Raw genomic sequence first — 19841 nt, forward strand, 5'->3', positions numbered from 1 at the left:
TCCAATTGTTTAATGTAGGTACAATGTGCGGTTACTCTTAAGCAACAAAAGCTAATGTTCTACATTTACAACAGCGGTTAAAGTTAAACCCGCCAGTACACAGTTCTGAAAGTCCTCCTAAGTCCTAAGTTTTGGAGCACAAGCTAACACAATGCAACTTGTATTAGGAACCTCGTCAACAAAAACAAACTTTTCCTTGTAAATCGTTCAACTTACTCGTGAATACAATTATTGATATAAAACCCTTTACCCAGCCTATTAATTACCGGTATACTTATTATTTAGTGTCCCATCTCCGTTTTTTGGTTCAAAGCTATATCTTCACCAAAGGGCTAGGTATTTATTTCTGTTTTTCTCTTTTTATGGTTGCATTGTTTAAAGAAAAGCAAAGCTTTCGAATTAGTTTATAAATGAGTGGCAAAGTCTTGAGATCAGCTAAATCTAATTAGATATCACCACCTGAATGATAATTAGGTCAAGTGTAACATTTCTTTTATTTTCAAGCTTTTTTCTCCTTCCTCTGTTTCATTGTTTTATAAATACTTAAGCGAATCGTTATCGTGAATTTCTTCATGACTCCCAATTTTTCCATTTATATTATTCATGAAATTTTCCTTATATTCTTCATCTATCTACTTACTTATGTACTGCTATGTTCTTTGTTATGTAAGCACGGTTACACACTAAGCTTTACTAAACTAGTATAAACTGACCGTTCAATTTGTAGAACGTTCATATACCTAGAGCGAGTCCAAGATAAACTGGTTATAGCTTGATGTGTAGCCGTGTGTACTACTCCTATGCACGCACATCCTCTTGCCCTTATCCCATTTTTTTTTTGTATTTGGGTTCGGCGAAGCATATTTTCTTCTTGCATACTCTTCTGTCTGCCGTCATCTCTTGGTTGTGCCCTTTCACGATATTCATCTACTTTCATGCTCATCACCTTCTTCCAACATAATCCTTATTCCTCTGCATCACATGGCTACCATGAGCCGGTTTCCACATATTACTTTTCGGTAAACGGTGCCAATTTTAAACTTTCTCTTGTATACTCATTTCCTATTCAATCTTAACATTCTCATCTCTGCCGCCACATGCGACTTTCATTCATCGCTTATGGGTCAGCACTCTGATCCATACAGGACAGCAGGGGCCCGATTCTCCTAATTTTACTTAAGCGACATTCGATTCACATTCGACTGCGATCCAATCACGACTCGATTACGATTGAAGCGTATGTGGCATTCCGCTATTTTTTCTTTGAAATAAACTTTTTTATCCTTTTCTGTCATTCAATAATGAATCATTTTGTCTGCAAATGATTTACGAGTGCAATATGATGTAGAGCAAACTACCGTATAGACCAAAATCACCAAAATATACCAATCGCAAACCAATCGAATGTCGTTGGAATACGATTGGTTTTATAATAGTAGCATAATGCCCGATATGGTTAAAACTGCAATTGCGATCATATTGCGATTCGATTTCTATTTAATTTTGACATTATTAACTTAGGAGAATCGGGCCCCAGGTCTGATCATAACACCCCTTCTATGTCCGCACCTAAATATTTCCTTATGTACGCCATTTCTTATGAAATCACATAAACATCATTGTCTTTTACTTTTTGAATATCAGTGGGGAAAGACAAGATAAGAATCTCAAAACAAAGCCAAATTCTTGAATGAATATAATTAATGTCGTGGAATGATCAGGGAATAGTTTGTTTGTTTTGTTGCATCAGTTTGCGTTAACTGCTTTAATTTGTTAGTATAAAATTATGTACTATCACTTATGTTAAAAATACAACATTCTTTTATTGCGCTATTGCACAAGCACGATTTGTTCGCATTTTTTACATTAAAAATATAACACTTCAGAACTATTACAATTATTTACCATTTATTAGCGTAGGTATCTCTGAAAACACATCTACAAAACGGTACGTCGGTCGTCCGTCGAACGTCTTACACACTTTACATCTTACCGTCCGTTGCAGAAATATCCTTTAAAGTTAAAGCTTCTTCAAATCTATTGATGATTTCTTTTTCAACAAGACAAAAAGTTTTAGTCATAGACTAGCTTTTGCCCGCGGCTTCGCTCGCGTTAAGAAGTATTATTATTAATTAGGTATGGTTTACGAACTTTATGGAAAACTTGCTCCAGTCATTAACCACATATTTGACAATTTCTGTACGCACCTCCATTGCTCTGTCTTGTGTTCCGTACATTAAATAAGAGAGAGCACGAAACAAACATGCACCGTCACCAACAATAGGGACGACAGTACATTCTTCAACTTCTCCATTAACGTTTAGAAGATGCACAGCGCCATCTAATAGCGGTAGGCAGAACTTCTCAACATTTAGAACTAAACATTATTTTGTTCGTTCCATTACGTACTGATAGGTTCAAACTAATACATTTTACATCCTTCATCATCTCTTATTTTATCACCCGTGGGGGTTGAATGGGGGTTGAATTAATCAAAATCGTATTTAAGCGAACGTCATCATAAAATTCTGATTCGTCATCAGGACTTCTTCATAAAATCTAAGATGTATACAAACTTTCATCCCCTATTTTATCCCCTTAGGGATGGAATTTATCAAAATCCTTTCTTAAGGGTTGCCTACGCCATAGTAGCTTTATGCATGCAAAGTCTCAGTCCGATCGGTTTAAAATTGACAAAGTTTCATATAAACTTTCATCCCCTATTTTATCCCCCTGGGGGTAGAATTGATCAAAATCCTTTCTTAGCGGATGCCTACGTCATAACATCTACCTGCATGCCAAATTTCAGCCCGATCCGTCCAGTGGTTTCAGCTGTGCGTTGATAGATCACTATGTCAGTCAGTCAGTCACCTTTGAGTTTTATATATTTAGATTTGTTGAAGCTTTAATTTTAATGGATCTTTCTGCAACTGCCGCTCAGGGTCTTTTAAATCAGTCGGTCACGTGACCTGTCACGAGGTCTACAGATTTTTCCCACTATAAAAAGTGCACAGAGCCACTAAAGAACCACTTTTCACTTCAAACTAAAACTGCAACTTTTGTAGGTACACGAATATGCTAGCTGCCGACTTTTTTGAGTTCACGAACAAAATAATGCGTTAGTACCATTTAGGTGAAATCCCGCTATTACGATTACCTACACTTGTAGATTAGTGGTAGAAGGGCTAGATTAATGCTAGGTCTTATACATTCCAAAATTATGTACTTATACAGTAAAAATTTGTTTCAGAAGAAGACTGGCATGGAGACGGACGAATGGACGGTGAGTGTTATATTATATTTCTCAGCTTTAAATTCTTGTATTGAGAATCCAGACTGAGATAATTTATTTATTAAGTGATATGCGAAGGTAAATAAAATAATGAAGATAAGGAATATTGAAAATATGTTTTTTATTGTTTTTATTCGTGTAAAAATATAAACGACAAGACTTGTATTACACCTTAGGTATCTATAGACTTATTCCTTTCACAGTGCAAGCCCTGTTGTTCCTTTATAATGTCTGGTCATGTTTGAGGATACTCTACTTATATCTTCGTTGATGCAATCTATCGTTGTTTCATTTGCTTTACTGTTTTTTAAGTCTTACCTCATTTTGTGATGGGCGGCTAACACGCTGACTTTTATAAGCAATAAGGGACGTTCGCCTCTTGACACCATTGCGTTTCTGTAGTTAGTTTATTTTTAGCCATTCGTGTTGATTTCTAGCTACGCACTGCCGTACATCTGGATTTGTTTTACGGGCGGTACAATCAACGTAGTTTGTTCAGCCCGTTGATCTTAACTGATGTGTAGTTTTGAACGCACCGTGCGCGTGCGACGTCGTCACGCTCGCACATGTGCGTATTCCCACAAATCGAAATTATTCAATCAGTGCCCTTGTTTCCAATTTTAAATCTGGCCTAGTGAATCATTGCAGCATAGTGAACTGTTGCGGTATTCTGAACAAGTACCGAATTTTAATTAATAAATGTGTTTGCTGTTTAATTAATGTTGAAGTGCTTTGCAAACGATTACTCTAATTGAGTATGAAATGGACTGTTTTTGCCAGTTTGTTTTAACAGTGATGGTACCTACAATGTTCGTGAATTATAAATTGGGTTTTCGGTGAGGCTTCAGGACCGCATCTGTGTGTGCACTAACTGTGTATGTGAGAGATATGATATCGTGAGATCGAATACAGGTAATGAGTATTTCAGCGAAAATACCTTAATTTTCAATTATAATTGAATAAATCAGCAATATCATAATTAACAGTTCGTGGAATAAATTACTGATGAAATCATAATTACTTTTGTAAGTAGTGACAGACAGGTAGGTAATACGTTTTTCCAGCAAATAAACTATGAAATATTTCAGTTTATTAATTTCCTAGCAAAGTATTTTTTAATCATAATATCATGTATGTTCCGCTCCACATGCTTGAGAAAATACTTCAGGATATTAGATTTTATAGCGTCACGTGGATATTTTTTATAATCTTCTTAAACTTAAGCTGTTATTTATATTAATACGGCGAAGTCTGAAAATTCTCATATACTCATGAGTTTAACAAAAAGGGGGAACACATTTAGGAGCATTAGAATGTGTTCATACTTGAACCGTCTTTTGAATCGTATTAGTTGTTCTCTGTTGGCTTGAAATCTTATATGGAATACGTTTGTAAATGACGTTTATTTGAAGCCATTTCTATCGATAAGGAATATTCATTCTACAATGAAATCAAAAATACCTTTTTATATCACATGACAATGGATTACATCTGTCTTGCAATTTGCTGACATCGCACGCGTCTTGAGTCCTGCGTGTAACATATCAACGCGAACGCGATGCGAAGCGATGATACATGTACCTTCGCTGCACCGTGTCGTGCCGTACCGTATCACATCACGTACCTAGTCCATTTCAAAAGGAATCGTCTGTTTACTGTAGGTAATCGCGTTCCATCGCGCCTCTGGGATATATCAGACATGCTGCGGTCGCGCGATCAAGCGTTCAAGCGGTCAGTTTTGCGTTCTTTGTGGCATATTACGTTACATAGATATACTAACACAGGAGGCATTCTGACCGCGTCGGTCCAGTAGAAGTAGTAATAGAGATCAACGCAAAACGCGAACGCAAAACGCTCGACCGCGTAACTGCTCTCTGTCTGATAGATCCCTAAGTCACTTCAAAAGAAATCGCCTGTTTGCTGCTATCGCATCTCACCGCGCCGCTTCGCGTTCGCATCCATATCGCTCATATAGGACGCACCCTAATACTCGCATCGCCTCATCGCTTAATATGCCTACCACCGCGCCGTCTAAATGCGATCTAATTTGAAGCAATTAGTTCGCTGTGTTAAGACGGTCAACTGGCACAGATGAGCAACACCCACTTGGTACCCAATTCACTCTCTGTTGAATTATCTCAGACGCTTATTAACGGCCGGTCCCGATATTGTATCTATATATTGTTTTGCATATCTATAAGCGATAGGAATTTGACATTGCATGTATGGGGCTCATGTCGAATTCTATCTCTCGTAGGCAAATGAAAAGATGGATACAATATTGCATTACCTACTAGCTCGTCTACACGCGTCTCGCAGTCTAGAGTCTAGAGTATCTGGTATTTCATCTAGCTAAATCCGGTAGTTTTAGCGTGGAAGCGCAACAGAATAGACCAACAGGTATTCCACTCCATGTGTGATCCATCCCACCATATACGCCTTTTAAATATTAGGTACCATTAGGTACCCTTTTTTATCTTAACGCATATTGTTGCTGTACCCGTTGTAAAAATAATGTATCATTAAAAGTGAAACGGATAGCCATATAAAAAAATATGTCTATGACAGCAATAAGCTATTTGTAATCAATAGCACTGGCATGCCTTTTGTGTTTGAAAGCTTTTGATGAACTATGAAACAATAAGTGGGTCGATGATGAAACAGCTACGCACACAGCTTAAATTGATGCCACCAAACTCACATTTATTCTTAAACCAAAACGTACTTGGCTACACGAAAATTAAATGAACCCAAAAATTGTTGATACAACTGGAAAATGCAACTAAAAATAATGTAATTAGGACATTGCATACAATCAGCATTGCTATTCAACGAATATGCCTGACGTGACATGAATATGGGAGTCTTCATGTCACGTCGGCATATTAAAATGGGTGGGTGTAATATGGAGCCTAATTTAGTGTTTGTTTGTATTACACTGTTTTGCCTTCATTTTGATATTGATGTGATTCCGGTCACCCTTTGTTTTTAATTAACGGTGTCAGCTCTTGTTTACAGGGAATTTTTGTTCCTCTCTCGCTTGTATTAGTGATGCAAGATGATGCGGTCAGAGCCGAGACCAACGCATGCCTGAAACAAAAATATGTAAAAGACGTTACACAACCAGTCTAAACCAGTATGAACCGCCTAATAGCCAAATAAAATTGTCGTTGAGTTATTATTCTAGGGATGAAAGAAATAGAAATCTCATATCCGCGTCGCGAGACAAGCAGGCTAGTCGGGAGTTAAATGTCAAAGGTGCCAAAAATTGTATTTCATGAATATCTCGTTTCTTATACTAAAATTGCTCTACAAGGTGTCAAAAAAAATATTACCCGATTTCAAGACAAACTAGTTTGTCCTAAGAATAAACTAGGTCAGCCTAGACAAAACTAGTTTTTCCTGAAATCTGGTGTGAACGGTAACATACATACAACGAATACGTATCGTTTTTGAGTAATTAATAAGAACTTAATTACAGAGTGGACAATACACGAGGATATCTTACAAATACTTCACTGATTTTACTCAGAATCTCTTTTGCCTACTTAAGTTTTAATATAAAAGTAATTGTACATAATTATGTACAATTAAGCCCCTTTTGCAAATGATTCGCAGAAAGGATTTTATGAACTTAAATGGTATTGGAAAATTCATACGTTTAATTATTTACGCTTGCAATATTTAAACTCGGTGCTTGTATCCTACTTATCTATATTAGGATCAGAAGGCTTGCCTGAAATACGTATATTTTTTTTAGCTTTTCTAAACCTGCAGTTATACTTCAAAAATCAAAATCTGTTTTTTTTTTCAAATAGGCCTTTGCAGGCTCTTATGAAACGTCACATTATTTGCACGGTTCCAAAAAGTTGGTCTCATGGAGAAGAGCCGGCAAGAAACTCCATAGACACTCTTTTAAAAAGTATGTTTATCAAATTGTGTTGCACCTATCACTTCTACATATTTCACCACCACCCTAAGGTATACTGGCAGAGAACGCCTAAGGCGTTAAGTCCGCCGTTGTATAATATGCAAAAAGTATTTTAAATAAATAAATAAATATTTTCACAAACATTCTATTAACAAATTAAACAATGCAACTTAAAAACAATACTTGGTATCACGAGCGCATTATTTTTCAGTTTCAATTATTTTTTGACACTAATATAAAGCATGCTGTACTCCATCTGAGCTGAAAGTAAAGGTACACGATCTTTACAGAAATTATAACAAATAAACAATAAACAATAGCTGCTTAATAAAATGATTAAATGGATAAGATAATATTTAGGTATTAGATATCATAATTGGCGTGACGATAGAGAAAAAAAATAGTGATTTTAATTAATCCGCATTTTAGACGAGCAAAAAATATTGGGCACGTGTTTTTATCACTAAGAGATGGAAAATTTCCTTTTTTTTTATTCTCCGTGCCTATTACATTGATTTTTAGGCGTATTTTATTAATAGAAACTGTTTGAGTTTTATGTTATGTTTTTGTTTATTTATGTGTCCATTTTAATAGAGTTTAGGTGCACATTGCCTCATCATGAGCCACAGTGATCTGCCAGTGAAATTCCGGACTTGACCATCTGCTGTGATAGAAATTAATTAGATTAATGCCCATCTAACAGAGCTAAGAAAACAATTTTTATTAATTCGAATCATTTTATTTTGACCACGTTGTAGGCCCAATGATCACCATACTGAACTACCTAAGAGGTCTGCCTCATTAGGACGCCAATGGCGACGTCGCCAGCTACGTATCCAAGCAGTTAATATTGAAATGTACATAATATGCTACCTAACTCACTTGGCGACGGTTTGGCAACGTCACCAAATTGGAATCGTGGCCACGAGCTACAGATCTCTATGTGGCTTCTGGATACTGCGGTAGCTTGGCGACCTTTGGGTGCCAGAAGTGGCCAGGCATTGGGCCGCCGGCGACATCGCCATGGCGTCTCAATGAGGCAGAGCTCTAACTGAGCATGGGTTCGATGCCCAGCGGTCAACATTTATGTGTTGGGCGTATTGTTGGTTGTGGTCCGGAGGATTAGGTTTTCATTTGTGATAGCAATTATACCCAAAGCACAAGCTACTCTTACCAATGGACTACCCCAACGTGAGTGAAAGGCGTGCCGATATTATAATTATTTATTATACTACAAAAGTACCGACGTGAGTTGCTGGGGAGTTCGTTGCGCCACTTCTTCTTCACAGCAAAATCACATAGGAAGTGGTGAAGGGTGGGCGTTTTGGAGGCTGTCTTTTGTAAATTTTGAACGTTCAAACAGTGCTGTTTTACAACCAAGTTGAATGATTTTTGATACTAATTTTCTTTTTATGCTAAACAATAAGGCGTAGAGATTTAAATTAATCTGTTCTACGGCACTGTTATTTCCTCCTGATGCATCCTGTACTATCACTATCGCTTTTTTCAACTGTTATTTCCCCTTCCAAAAATATTTTTAAAACAAAAATGTATGCCTCGTTAGAAGGGCAATCGGTATAGGCACTTATCTAGTTTTTAGGATTACGTAGTATACTAGGAACCCTCATAGTTTCGCCATATTTTCTGTGCGTCCGTCCGTACGCGCATATATCCGTATCTCAGTAACTGTTAGCACTAGAGAGCTGAAGTTTGGTACCAACTTGTATATCTGTTATGGACCATGTGATTAATTCGGGCATTATTTATAATGCCCGAGCATTATGAATAATGTCTAGCTTTATCGGGCCAAGTGATTAATAACTATCTTAACTTCATTATTTATCACATTGCACGGGCATTATTATATTGCTACATGATAGTTGGGCAATTTGATAATAAAGCTATATTTTATGCGGTGCGAGGGTGGCAGTTGTTCTAATAAATAAATTCTGTTACTTGCTACATATTTTATGATTATTGTTTTAAATTATATGTTCTATTTTAATGGGAAATTATAAGTCTAGCCACAAAATTATTAATTGGACAATTGTCATCTAATTTACTAACTCGGCGTCGTTTTTCTTGATTTCATTTTCCTTGGCTCGTTTTTTTTATGGTAGAATTTAATTTGGATTCAAAACATTGTATTAAAAACTGAACTTAGTGACGAAAACGAATCGCTGCAAAACCGACTCCACGTAGTCTTGTCTGCCCTACCCCTAGAGTGCAATTCAAAACCGCGTAGGCGCGGAGGGGCGAGGCGGCCTGCGAGCTGAGGCGCAGGTAGTTGAAGCGCTCGCCGCCGCGGCTGAGGCTGGCCGGCAGAGCCGGTCAGCAAGCCGAAGCTGCGGTGGTGAGCGTGAAAACCATCTGCGACGATAAGCTCGCATGGGACCGCCGGAGCCCCGCAGCGCCGGAGCCGTGACAGAAGCCATGCTTGCTGCATGTTGCATGCTTACTTCCATGCTCTGTCAATTGATATGGGATGTGTTATATTTTAAACGTACTACTGAGTAAAAAAAATTGAAGCTAAATAAATATATTTTATGATGTCATTTAATAGTATTTCAGAAGTTTACTTTAGTTTAGCATGCTACAAATTTAATTGTGGCTGACTTAGTAATTTAGAAGGCAACATAAATTTTTGGGGGCGAGTAATGATATTAAAAAGAAGCCTGTTTAAATAGCACCCTATTTTAATTATATTTTCTATGTGACTTTTATTTAGCTTCTCTAAATAAAAGTCAAATGTTAATTATGCCAAATAATGAGTCTGATCGCTTAAACTTTAGTTTATTTTGTTTTATAATAATAAGTCATTTGTATAAAACAAAGATATGTTGTAAATTTTTTGTTTTAAATTTAATTATATCTTATTTTGGAGAGGCCTATGTCCAGCAGTGGACTGCTATAGGCTGATGATGATGATGATGATATCTTATTTTATATTTTTAATATGACTTTCCTTAACTTTTAAATGCAAAAACTAGTGGATTTTTAAGGCAGAAGTCCGTCATAATTAATCCAAATCATGAGGCTGATTATTTAAGTGGTTTAATATTTAGTTTATTTTAAATTAAATGTCAATAACAATAACAAAAATGAAATTAAATATGTTTGTATTACTTTGCCCAAAAGGTCACGGGCAATATGTATAGTGCCCGGTCAATTTGATTATTTGAATAATTATTATCAAATTGCACTCTCATATTGGGCATTATTCATAATGACCGGGCATTATCTATACTGCCCAATTTATCACTTGGTCCATAACATATCGATAAAGCCGACAAAGTGATAAAATAATAAGCGGAAAAAAATATTTATTATGGCACACTCTTAAAGGAGGGAGTGATTTTTTCATCATTCCAATCCTAACGTGTGATACATTGTTGGATAGGTATTTAAAAATGAATAGGGGTTTACTTTAAATTGTTTTTGATAATTGTGATATTTCCGGAAATAATCGCTCCGAAAGTTGAAAAAAAAATGTGTCTCCAACTGTTGAACCATTTTTTTTCTTAGCCTCTCACACACCTCTCGATCTTTTGAGTCTTCCCACCAATCTTGGTTGTAGGCATCCAGATAGTCGCGCCATCTCTTCCGGGGCCTACCCCGCCTGCGATGGCCATCCTGTGGTAGCCACTGGGTGACGATGTTGGCCCATCTGTCAGGATGCATTCGGCTGTTGATGTACTTCAATATATGTTGAAAAAATATGGAAAATGTCTCTAATGTACTTTATAAAGACTTTCTAAGATAATTATTTTGAATAAAATATACTTTTTACATATTTTATAACCCTGGACGAGTGAACGTATCTTATTCTCCTCAATAAAAATATAACTGTCGAAATCAGTAATTCACCCAATCCAAAATTACGACCAAAAACCCAACATACATACACACACCCGTCTAGTTTTTACAAATAAGTAGCCCTATTTACTAATTTCACATTTTAAACATTTTTTGGGAGTTGACAAGTACGAGCTATAACCGGGAAACTAGGGATGCCTCTACCGAGCGTGGCCCGACACGCTCTTGACCGGGTTTTCACTTTCACGCGGAATGTCCGCTGCGCTTTCCGCCAAAGCGCCGCGTGCGAATATTATGCCATGGCTACATTCGCCATGGAAAGGAATTGGGTAGTTGGGTCAAAAATAAGTTACGTTATCATATTCATTTATATAGCTGCGACTACTACTATTTATGTGTATAAATATTACAATGAGCACTTTTACGCCTGAGACACAGGATTTTACCTACTTATTTCAGACAAATCATTCATCAGCACTTATTAAGAATTAAGCAAAAGATTGTAAAATTATGATCAAAGTGAAGTAGTATACGATGTATTTATTTATTAAGTAGTGCATCTCAAAATACAGTCGCTTTATTTATCTTTTTTATGGAATAATTCATTTCATTTCTTTATTGAGTACAAGTTAAATAAGTACACAGTTTTACGTGAAAAATCTGTGACGTCATAGCTTTCGCTTTCATACATATTGCAGAGTAAACGTTTTTGACAGTCCAATAAAAGTAATGAATTTGGCTCGTTGAAAACTACCGTATTGCATTGATTACGTACATAACTAAAATGTAAATATCAAAATAAGAACTGAAGAGTTTGTTTGGTTGAAAGTGCTGGCATACTGTAGGTAAATTTATTATGTTACATTTTATACGGATGGAGGAAAACTTCCGTCGACGCAGGAAATGGCCAGTTAAATCTTTCTCCTGCTAGTTCTATAAACGAGAAAATCTGTATGCTTGGATGTGGTTATTTGTTTACCACGCAAAAGCTACTAGATGGAGTCTGATGAAACGTGGAAATATTTTTTTGAACTTATAAATTATCAGAAAAACATATAAGTACTTAGTACTTTTTTCCGGGCGCGAGAAATTTCCCTGAAAAGCGGATGAAACAGGTAGCAACTGGTATAAAATAATAACTACGTATACCAATGTAAATACTCGTAAACAACAAATTCTATGAAGCTCTTGAACTAATAACACCGAATATAAAAAGCAACAGATAGTCCTTTGTTTTTTTTTTTTACAAATAGTGCCCCGTGATTTCACTCGCTTCTTGCCTTCAGAATTACCTGTAAAGCTAGCTTATCCGTACTTTCTATTTCATTTTGCTCAACCTTGTGCCATTCTAAACGTGATTAATAGCCTGTAGGGCAAGGGAAGTCTGTAGTATTTGTTATGAAGTTTTTTTAAACTATCTATTTAGCTATGTCTAAGAAATGCTGATAAGTATATTTAGTATTGGCACTAAACTTCCCAAAATTCGGAGAGTTTTAATGCGAATTTTAGTTTTATCGAATTTTTGTTAATTTTTTTGCGCTTACCTTTGTTTACCATCCGATTGGTAACAAAAAGTTTTTTTGTAAAGGATTTATCTATCACTATCATCAAGTCTATGATCTGATGATGGAGGCCATGAGAAATCGAAGGTTATTCTCTAAAAAATTTACCTGTAGAGTACACGCATGCGCGCTTCGAGTAAGACCTTGACGCTCAAACCCTAGGATCGGATAGGAGGCGTATAAATCGAATATTTTTTTAAAGTCATTAGACTTAATTAATTAGTTAGAAAATAAATATAAATCAAACTCATTCTAAAGGTTGCCCGGGTAACTGGGTTGAGGAGGTCAGATAGGCAGTCGTTTCTTGTGTAGCACTGATACTCAGCTGAATCCGGTTAGACTGGAAGCCGACCCAAACATAGTTGGGAAAAAGGCTCGGAGGATGATGTTGTTATTACAGAACTGTTAAGACTTAGAGCTGACCTGAAGTTGGAGAAAGCAAAGAGACTAGGATCTTCCCAACAGCATGCAGCACCAACTCCAAACTTTATGTTTTTGGGCAAATACAAAACTTTTTAACTTGTAAAAAATCCTAGGCGATTCTAAAAACATTCAAAAACAAAAAAATAGAAAAAGCTTTTTAAACAAATACTGGTCAAATTGTATGTATTTTAAAACAAAGGGTGACTATAATATGGTGATATCCCGTCATATGACAGTCGACCATGCGCAGAAGACTTATACCGGCCTGCGAGAATATTCGAAAAAGTTACTGCGACCTTGGAACCCAAAAGGTTCCAGAAGGAACGTGGAGGGTTTCAGCAACCAAGAGCCTGATACCCTCCGCTGCACACCGTGAAAGGAACTTTCTAAAAACATTCAAAAACAAATAAAATTGTGCTTTCTTAAAAAAAAAAAACCTGTAGTCAAATTGCATGTCGATTAAAACAAAAGGTTTTTATAATATTATGGTATGATATCCTGTCATACACGGTCTACCATGCGCAGAAGACTTATATCGGGCTACGAGAATATTCGAAAAAGTTACCGCGACCTTGGAACGCAAAAAGTTCCAGAAGAAACGTGGAGGGTTTTGGTAATAAGAGTTGACACCTTCCACACCCACAGCGACAATGCTATGACGGAATAAATACATAAATGTCGGGACACCTTTTCATACGCGGTTGGTTAGACCCATGTTAAGTTATTAATTAACTCGTGTTATGGGTTCTAACATAACTGATAAACTACATATATGTATATTATAACACCCAGACCACGGCCAACAAGCATGCTCGTCACATAAATGTCGACCGTACCAGGAATCGAACGCGGGACCTCAGTCCGGCATGGTGACCATTGCTCTATCGAGGTCGTTAAAACGAAAAAAGTGTTTAATGAACAAGAAATCATTCTAAGTCATCATCTCTGCCTACCCTGTTACATAATAAAGTCGTCATAGTCGAAAGACGTCCACTGGTTTTCAAAGGCCTCCCCCAAATTGGGGGGAGTTACCCATACTCGGCACGTACTGGACATGCGTGTTGGGGAGCGTAGTGTGGGATGTTTATTAGCCCCCAACTTCAATTCTAGACAAATAAAAAATTGAACAGGAACTTAAAAAATGCACCATTTAGTACCTAGACCAATAAAAAAAATCAGGAACCTAAACAATGCACCATCTAGTACTAGATCAAATACAGAATTTAAAATTTAGGGCAGACGTATCAAGGTCACTGGGTGAACAATTGAGCTTATTATAATGGTAGATTACTGTTGAAATATTAAAAATGTAACTAAAGTACCTTAGATTTTATTTTAAGAATAAAAGATGTAAGAATTAATAGAAAAACTAGAAACTTATCACTAAAAAGTTTCAATAAATTCCGGCTGACCTCTATCGAGCAAGCGTGCCCTATATATTTTACCTTTAATGTCATTATCAAACATCCGTCTTACATACCTGGCCAATTTTTAATTAGGTCACTCAAAATGTGTAACTACTGAAAATCAGTCACAGTTTAAATAGCAACAAAATCTGTTTAAATCTTTGTATTTCGTTTATAAACAGTGAATAAAAAAATATTTCCGCAGTTTAGGCAGTTTTTGAAAAAATACCAATTTTTTAAACCAATATATTAACATAATTACAATTCACACGAAATAACTAAGTACCAATTACAGATAAAACATTTTGTTTGCGTTTTTCACAGTATAACAAAATATAAAAGATGATAACTTAATTGGGAAAATCGTTACACGTGCCACTCAAATCATAAAATCAATGTGGGTACGAGGGTATATAAACCCAGCGTTTCCCTCCACTAGTTGCATTTTCCCGAGCGAAGGTCTCGCAGCACTAACTGGAGTCAATGTTGTGTGTTTGTAAACCCTGAGCGCCAGTGTAACAACCAACGTTCTCCCGAGCTGACCTCCCCGCGCCAGCCGCCAGAGCCAGCCCAGCCACTCACTAGATAGGACTCTAGGACAGTTGACGTTCCCATTTTAAAATTCCCTAAAAATTATTTTCGATTTAAAGTTTTAATTCTGTGTTTTTTCGAAAGTTTTTATTCTTAAAAAGTTTCTAAAATTAATTTTTGTTTTAAAGTTTCAATTACGTATTTTTAAAATACGAATTCTAAATTTTTTCAATTATTGTCGTGTTCTAATTTTGAATATTTTTTTTCCAATCCCGTAATTAAATTTTAATTTGCGAGTTACAATAATTTCTTATTGTATGGTTTTCGTTTTTTCATCATGCTCGCCCTCGACGTTTTCTATTATTTGATTCTGGTTTTAATTGCCAGCATTCTGGCATTATTTTTTGTTGCTATTAGTAGATGTAATGTTTTAGCAGTCCTGGAAAACATCCCCTTCTGCGTGTGGTTGTACTATAGATACTGTCTCTGGTGTGAGGTAGAAGTGCCGCCTTCTGAAGCCGATGTCGAGGCTGGCCGCATTGAATTCATTGAATTACAAGAGAGAGGTGAGTTTTTAAAATAATGTTTTATGCCTTCAGCAAATTTTAAATTATTCAATACAATTAATTTTGTCAATCAATTAATATACAATTAATTTTGATAAAAAAATCTATGTTTGATATACCTACCTATATTGCCCGTGCATTTTGGCACCGCTTAAAAAGTTTCATTATTTTACATGTAAAAAGCTCGCTGCGCCAAAAAAGTTCCTGACACAGCGAATTGCATAGTTTGCAAAGCTACAAATTCTGCTAATGCAAGATATAATTGACATCTGTTCTAGTCCATTCAGGTTAAATATTTAATTTTCTAGAATATTTCATAATAAATTCTTTACTTTCTCTACTAATCGATCTAAGTATTTTTGATCCTCAGCCAACCAGAAAATTACAAAAAAATCAAGGTCAAATGCTTCTTAGTTACTTCAAGAAGCAACTAATAAAAAAACCTCGAATATTCCGTTTCAAAATCTCAAAAAATATTTCAAAGTTAAAATTTTAAATTTCTTCGAATGGGCTATAACCTAGTCTTTTGTCCTCCGTGGCTATAACAGAGATTTTTTAAATGGCTGAAAGCGACATTCCTTAGTAATTACTTAATATATAATTTCATAAGTATATTTACATATCGGTATATTTATTTACTATTTTATGACACTCGGTTTGATCATACCAGCTATAAAAAAAATAAAACAAAAGAAACAAAACATTTTTTTTTCCAAAATAAACAAAGCGATTACTGAAAAAAGTGCGGGCTTCGATTTAATAAGTCTGCTCTATTTTCAACACCGCCTCGTCTTGCTTAGCTAATTATTAACGGCTTAAATTTTTTCTTAATCATAATCGGAGGAAAATGTTTGTATTAAGATTTGTTCACACAGGTATTAGGTATAGGTACGATTTGCAAAACAACTAAAGCGCATCAACACTCACTTGGTGGTTTTTCCGACGGCCCGACGGCCATACGAAAAATCAACCTAGTTTAGGTATCTGCTATCTAGGTCAACAGGAAAGGTGATTGAAAGAAGGATGACGAAAGCTCAAAAATCATATTTTTTGAGTTTTCATCATTGTATGTAGGCATAATATGCCAGACGCCAGCATATCAAGCTACTCCAATCTGGGAGTAGCTAGATAGGCTGGCGTCTTTACCCATGCGAAATAAAAGCTGTTATTACATACATACGGTCTGGTTGTCTGACAGTCAGACATACCATTAAATGAACATGGGAACCTAGAAGGGCTTTGACTATGAAATCATTACAAAAACTTGAGATAAAGGGGGAATAAAGGCGTTCCATGATCATCAGCATCATAAGACGAGATTGATTTCCAAAAGGATTACCACCTTTCGCCTTTGCCAAATGTGGCCGTCCTACGCGATTGCTTCTTTGTAGTCTCTACTCGACAACCTTTCGAGAAGTCGAGTAAGACTACCCGCATATTGCAGACTAAACAGTTGGCCGACAATCGATCCGATAGTAGACAAAAAAAATTGTAAAGAAAGTCTTAAGTCCAATCGAATTTCCATACTGATTAAATGAACCCAAACAAACTATCGGCCTACTAAAAGTTTGCAGTGTGCGGGCACTCCAAAAGGGATATTCGAAATTTCATTTTAAAAATGTTTTTATACCCAACCTTTTAATATAATAAATGCAATTTTAAAACGAAGGCTGCGCGAGGTCCAGTTTATGCTTAAATTCAATATTTTAATTCTCAATTAAGAGCACTTAAATGCTAGCGATATGGCTGCTTGCATATACTCGGCTTAAGGCCCTGGCACACATGAATCACATGGCACTTTTCAGCTCCATCCCATCAATTCATTAACTTTAATTGTTAATTTGAACATTTTAAAACTTAAATATAAAGAACTAGGTGGGTTGGTAGCGAGTTGAGAGCCTGCGCAGATTACCTATATATGTATGTAGGTCAAAAATCTGATTTGTCTACACACGGCCATACATGCGACAACGCTCGTACAACCCGCACATTCGGCAAATGTTGCGCGGATTAATCAGCTATTTCTAAAGCGCTCTTACCAAAGAAAAACTCAGAATTTCTGAACGATACGAGACGCGCGTGCGCATATTTTTTGAGTTTCTTTTACTACTGCCACTATTGGCTAGGCAGATGAATATGAAGATGCTACTTCAGCATTATTTGCTTCAAGAGCTTTGTGGCATTTTATAAAGGTTTTTTTTTAAATTAAATAAATGAATATATTTCGCATAACGGTAATCTCCTCAAAGCTTGAGTAATAATTTATCTCTTTATTTCAAAACGTTTTCCGGCCCTCAGATGTCAGGTGCCTCAATCAAAGAGAAAACTCTGATATCAGGCTGCAGCTCACTCGAAAAGAAAGAAAGAAAAATCATATTTTATTCTTGCGCAGACGCACACGTATCACACACAATGAGTTTTTTTTACCATCGAAACCACACAACACGTCAAATAACGCCTGCTCATTGGCCAAAATTCATATTCATTCATTCAATGATGTTTCATATGCATTTGCATACCCATATCAAATTGTATTCGCGACTAAAATCTTTGAGACTGCTGCACTGCCCAAAACTAAAGAAGGACAAAACGTAGACGAGGTATTTTCCTTGGCTGTGCACTTCTTTGTCTCGATATATGAATTTGTGAATTCATTTTATAACTCCTTTTGAACTGAAACAAATTATTGGGTACTTTTGGAAGGTGATATGCCTCGGCCATGCTGCCCGAGTAGTATCAAGCTTTTGCTGGGATGGCGGACCCTGTCACACGTATTGCAGTTTCATTGAGATGTGCTCGTGTGCGACTTAGGTTATCGACGAAGGAATGAAAGAATGCTACCGCTGCGAAAGCTGGGCGTATAAGTTTTCAACCTAGCTATCGGCTAGTGGCAGTTATTACCACAATTTTGCCTCATTTCCCCAATCGGTGGGGGTGGCATCTTTAGGCATATTTTCCGCTGGAACAAAATGACGTGTCCGGACCTACAAGTCTTTTTCAACGGCCATTCTCAATATTCTATACGTATACCTACCAGTGTTACTATTTTGACGTATTTATGACTGAAGAAAGACTGATTGTCTAAAATGGCGGCTGTTACGAAGAATAACAGCTAGCTGCGCATGATTATAGTGCACTAACATATGCGCAGACACAGGTGCACGGTGCACTCTCTGTTCCCTCGATCTTATAGCTACTTTCGCATTGTCTTGGAACCGACCATGGAGCGGAATGGGTTATTTTAGATTTTTTCTTCCTATTTTAAAAACGTACGTCTTCCGACCGTTGCACCACTCCAGAAACAAGTGCGGCACGCGAAATAGGCAAATATGCTGCTATCAACAACTGCCCAAAAAGAGTATTGTGGATTGACTTAGTTTTTTTTCTTATTGAACTATCTTTGGGAGTCGTTCATGTATGGTATTCCAGGATATTTCACTGGCCTACGTTCGGCAGTGGACGTCAATAGCTACTTTCAGTGGCTAGTTTTAAAAGCTCTTCCATAAAATATATAAAGAACATTTTTTACAACATAGGTATTCGCATATAGGAAAATTTTATTCCTTCCTGCAATCGTTTTATCTAGAGCAATCACAAGTAATTCAAGTAGCATTTTCCATAAAGGTTGTTTTTAACCTCAGTATCTATAATTTGTTGTTCACAGGATAATAGGGCTTCGTTGAAGTTCTATTCAGTAACAGAAAATTACCTTCCTACCTTATGCTATAAATTGATAACATTGATTACTTTCTAAGGTTGCCTATTGGATCTATGATTGCATTTAAGTAGCCTGAAAGAAATTGCAGCTTGATATTTTATTTACTTAACAATTTCATTTGAATGTCAACATCTCCCCCACAAGGAAGGAAATTGGCCTTGTTCATAATGGTTTAACTTTATTTATTTCAAATCACTTCTGATTTTGATATTGTTTTAAATCATCATCTGCCTAGCCCTTTCCCAACTTTTTCTTGGGGTCGTCTTCCAGTCTAACCAGATGCAGATGAGTACTAATGTTTTGCATGGCGCGACTTCTGACCTCCTCAACCCACCAGTTACTCGTGTAACCCGATACCTCTTTCTTAGACTGGTTGTCAGACTTTCGGGCTTCTGACTATCCGTAACGACTGCCAAAGCATGTTCAAATGAAAGCCGGGACCCACCACACAAGGAGGTCACCCATCCACGGACCGACTACGCCAAGCTTTTCTTAACCTTCGATCGATTCCTTCTTCGTAGATCTATTGATCCGCGCGGCATTGACTTAGCCACGAGCCCTGCTTTCTGTTATAAATAAATAATATCTACTGCTTT

At 36.6% G+C, this 19841-nt stretch overlaps 1 protein-coding gene across 22 annotated transcripts in view; it reads left to right on the plus strand.

Moving 5' to 3' along the window:
- The window catches only part of LOC110376632 (coiled-coil domain-containing protein AGAP005037), a 283012-nt gene that overhangs the window by 160383 nt on the left and 102788 nt on the right, over nt 1-19841 (plus strand). For 17 of the 22 annotated variants that reach the window (XR_010276625.1, XR_010276626.1, XM_049837603.2 and 14 more), the window contains exon 3: nt 3251-3283. The exons of 1 other annotated variant lie outside the window; for it this stretch is intronic. Coding sequence is in view for 18 of the 21 variants with exons in the window: in XM_049837603.2 (XP_049693560.2) it covers nt 3251-3283 (33 nt within the window). In the remaining 3 variants the exon portion in view is untranslated. Of the gene's footprint in view, nt 1-3250; nt 3284-3785; nt 4205-15196; nt 15528-19841 lie in introns of those variants that run through there. 4 more of the 22 variants (XM_049837577.2, XM_049837663.2, XM_049837668.2 and 1 more) reach the window with 3 other exon arrangements.

The sequence above is a fragment of the Helicoverpa armigera genome, chromosome 1, assembly GCF_030705265.1.
Source record: "Helicoverpa armigera isolate CAAS_96S chromosome 1, ASM3070526v1, whole genome shotgun sequence".
NCBI classification, from domain to species: Eukaryota; Metazoa; Arthropoda; class Insecta; order Lepidoptera; family Noctuidae; genus Helicoverpa; species Helicoverpa armigera.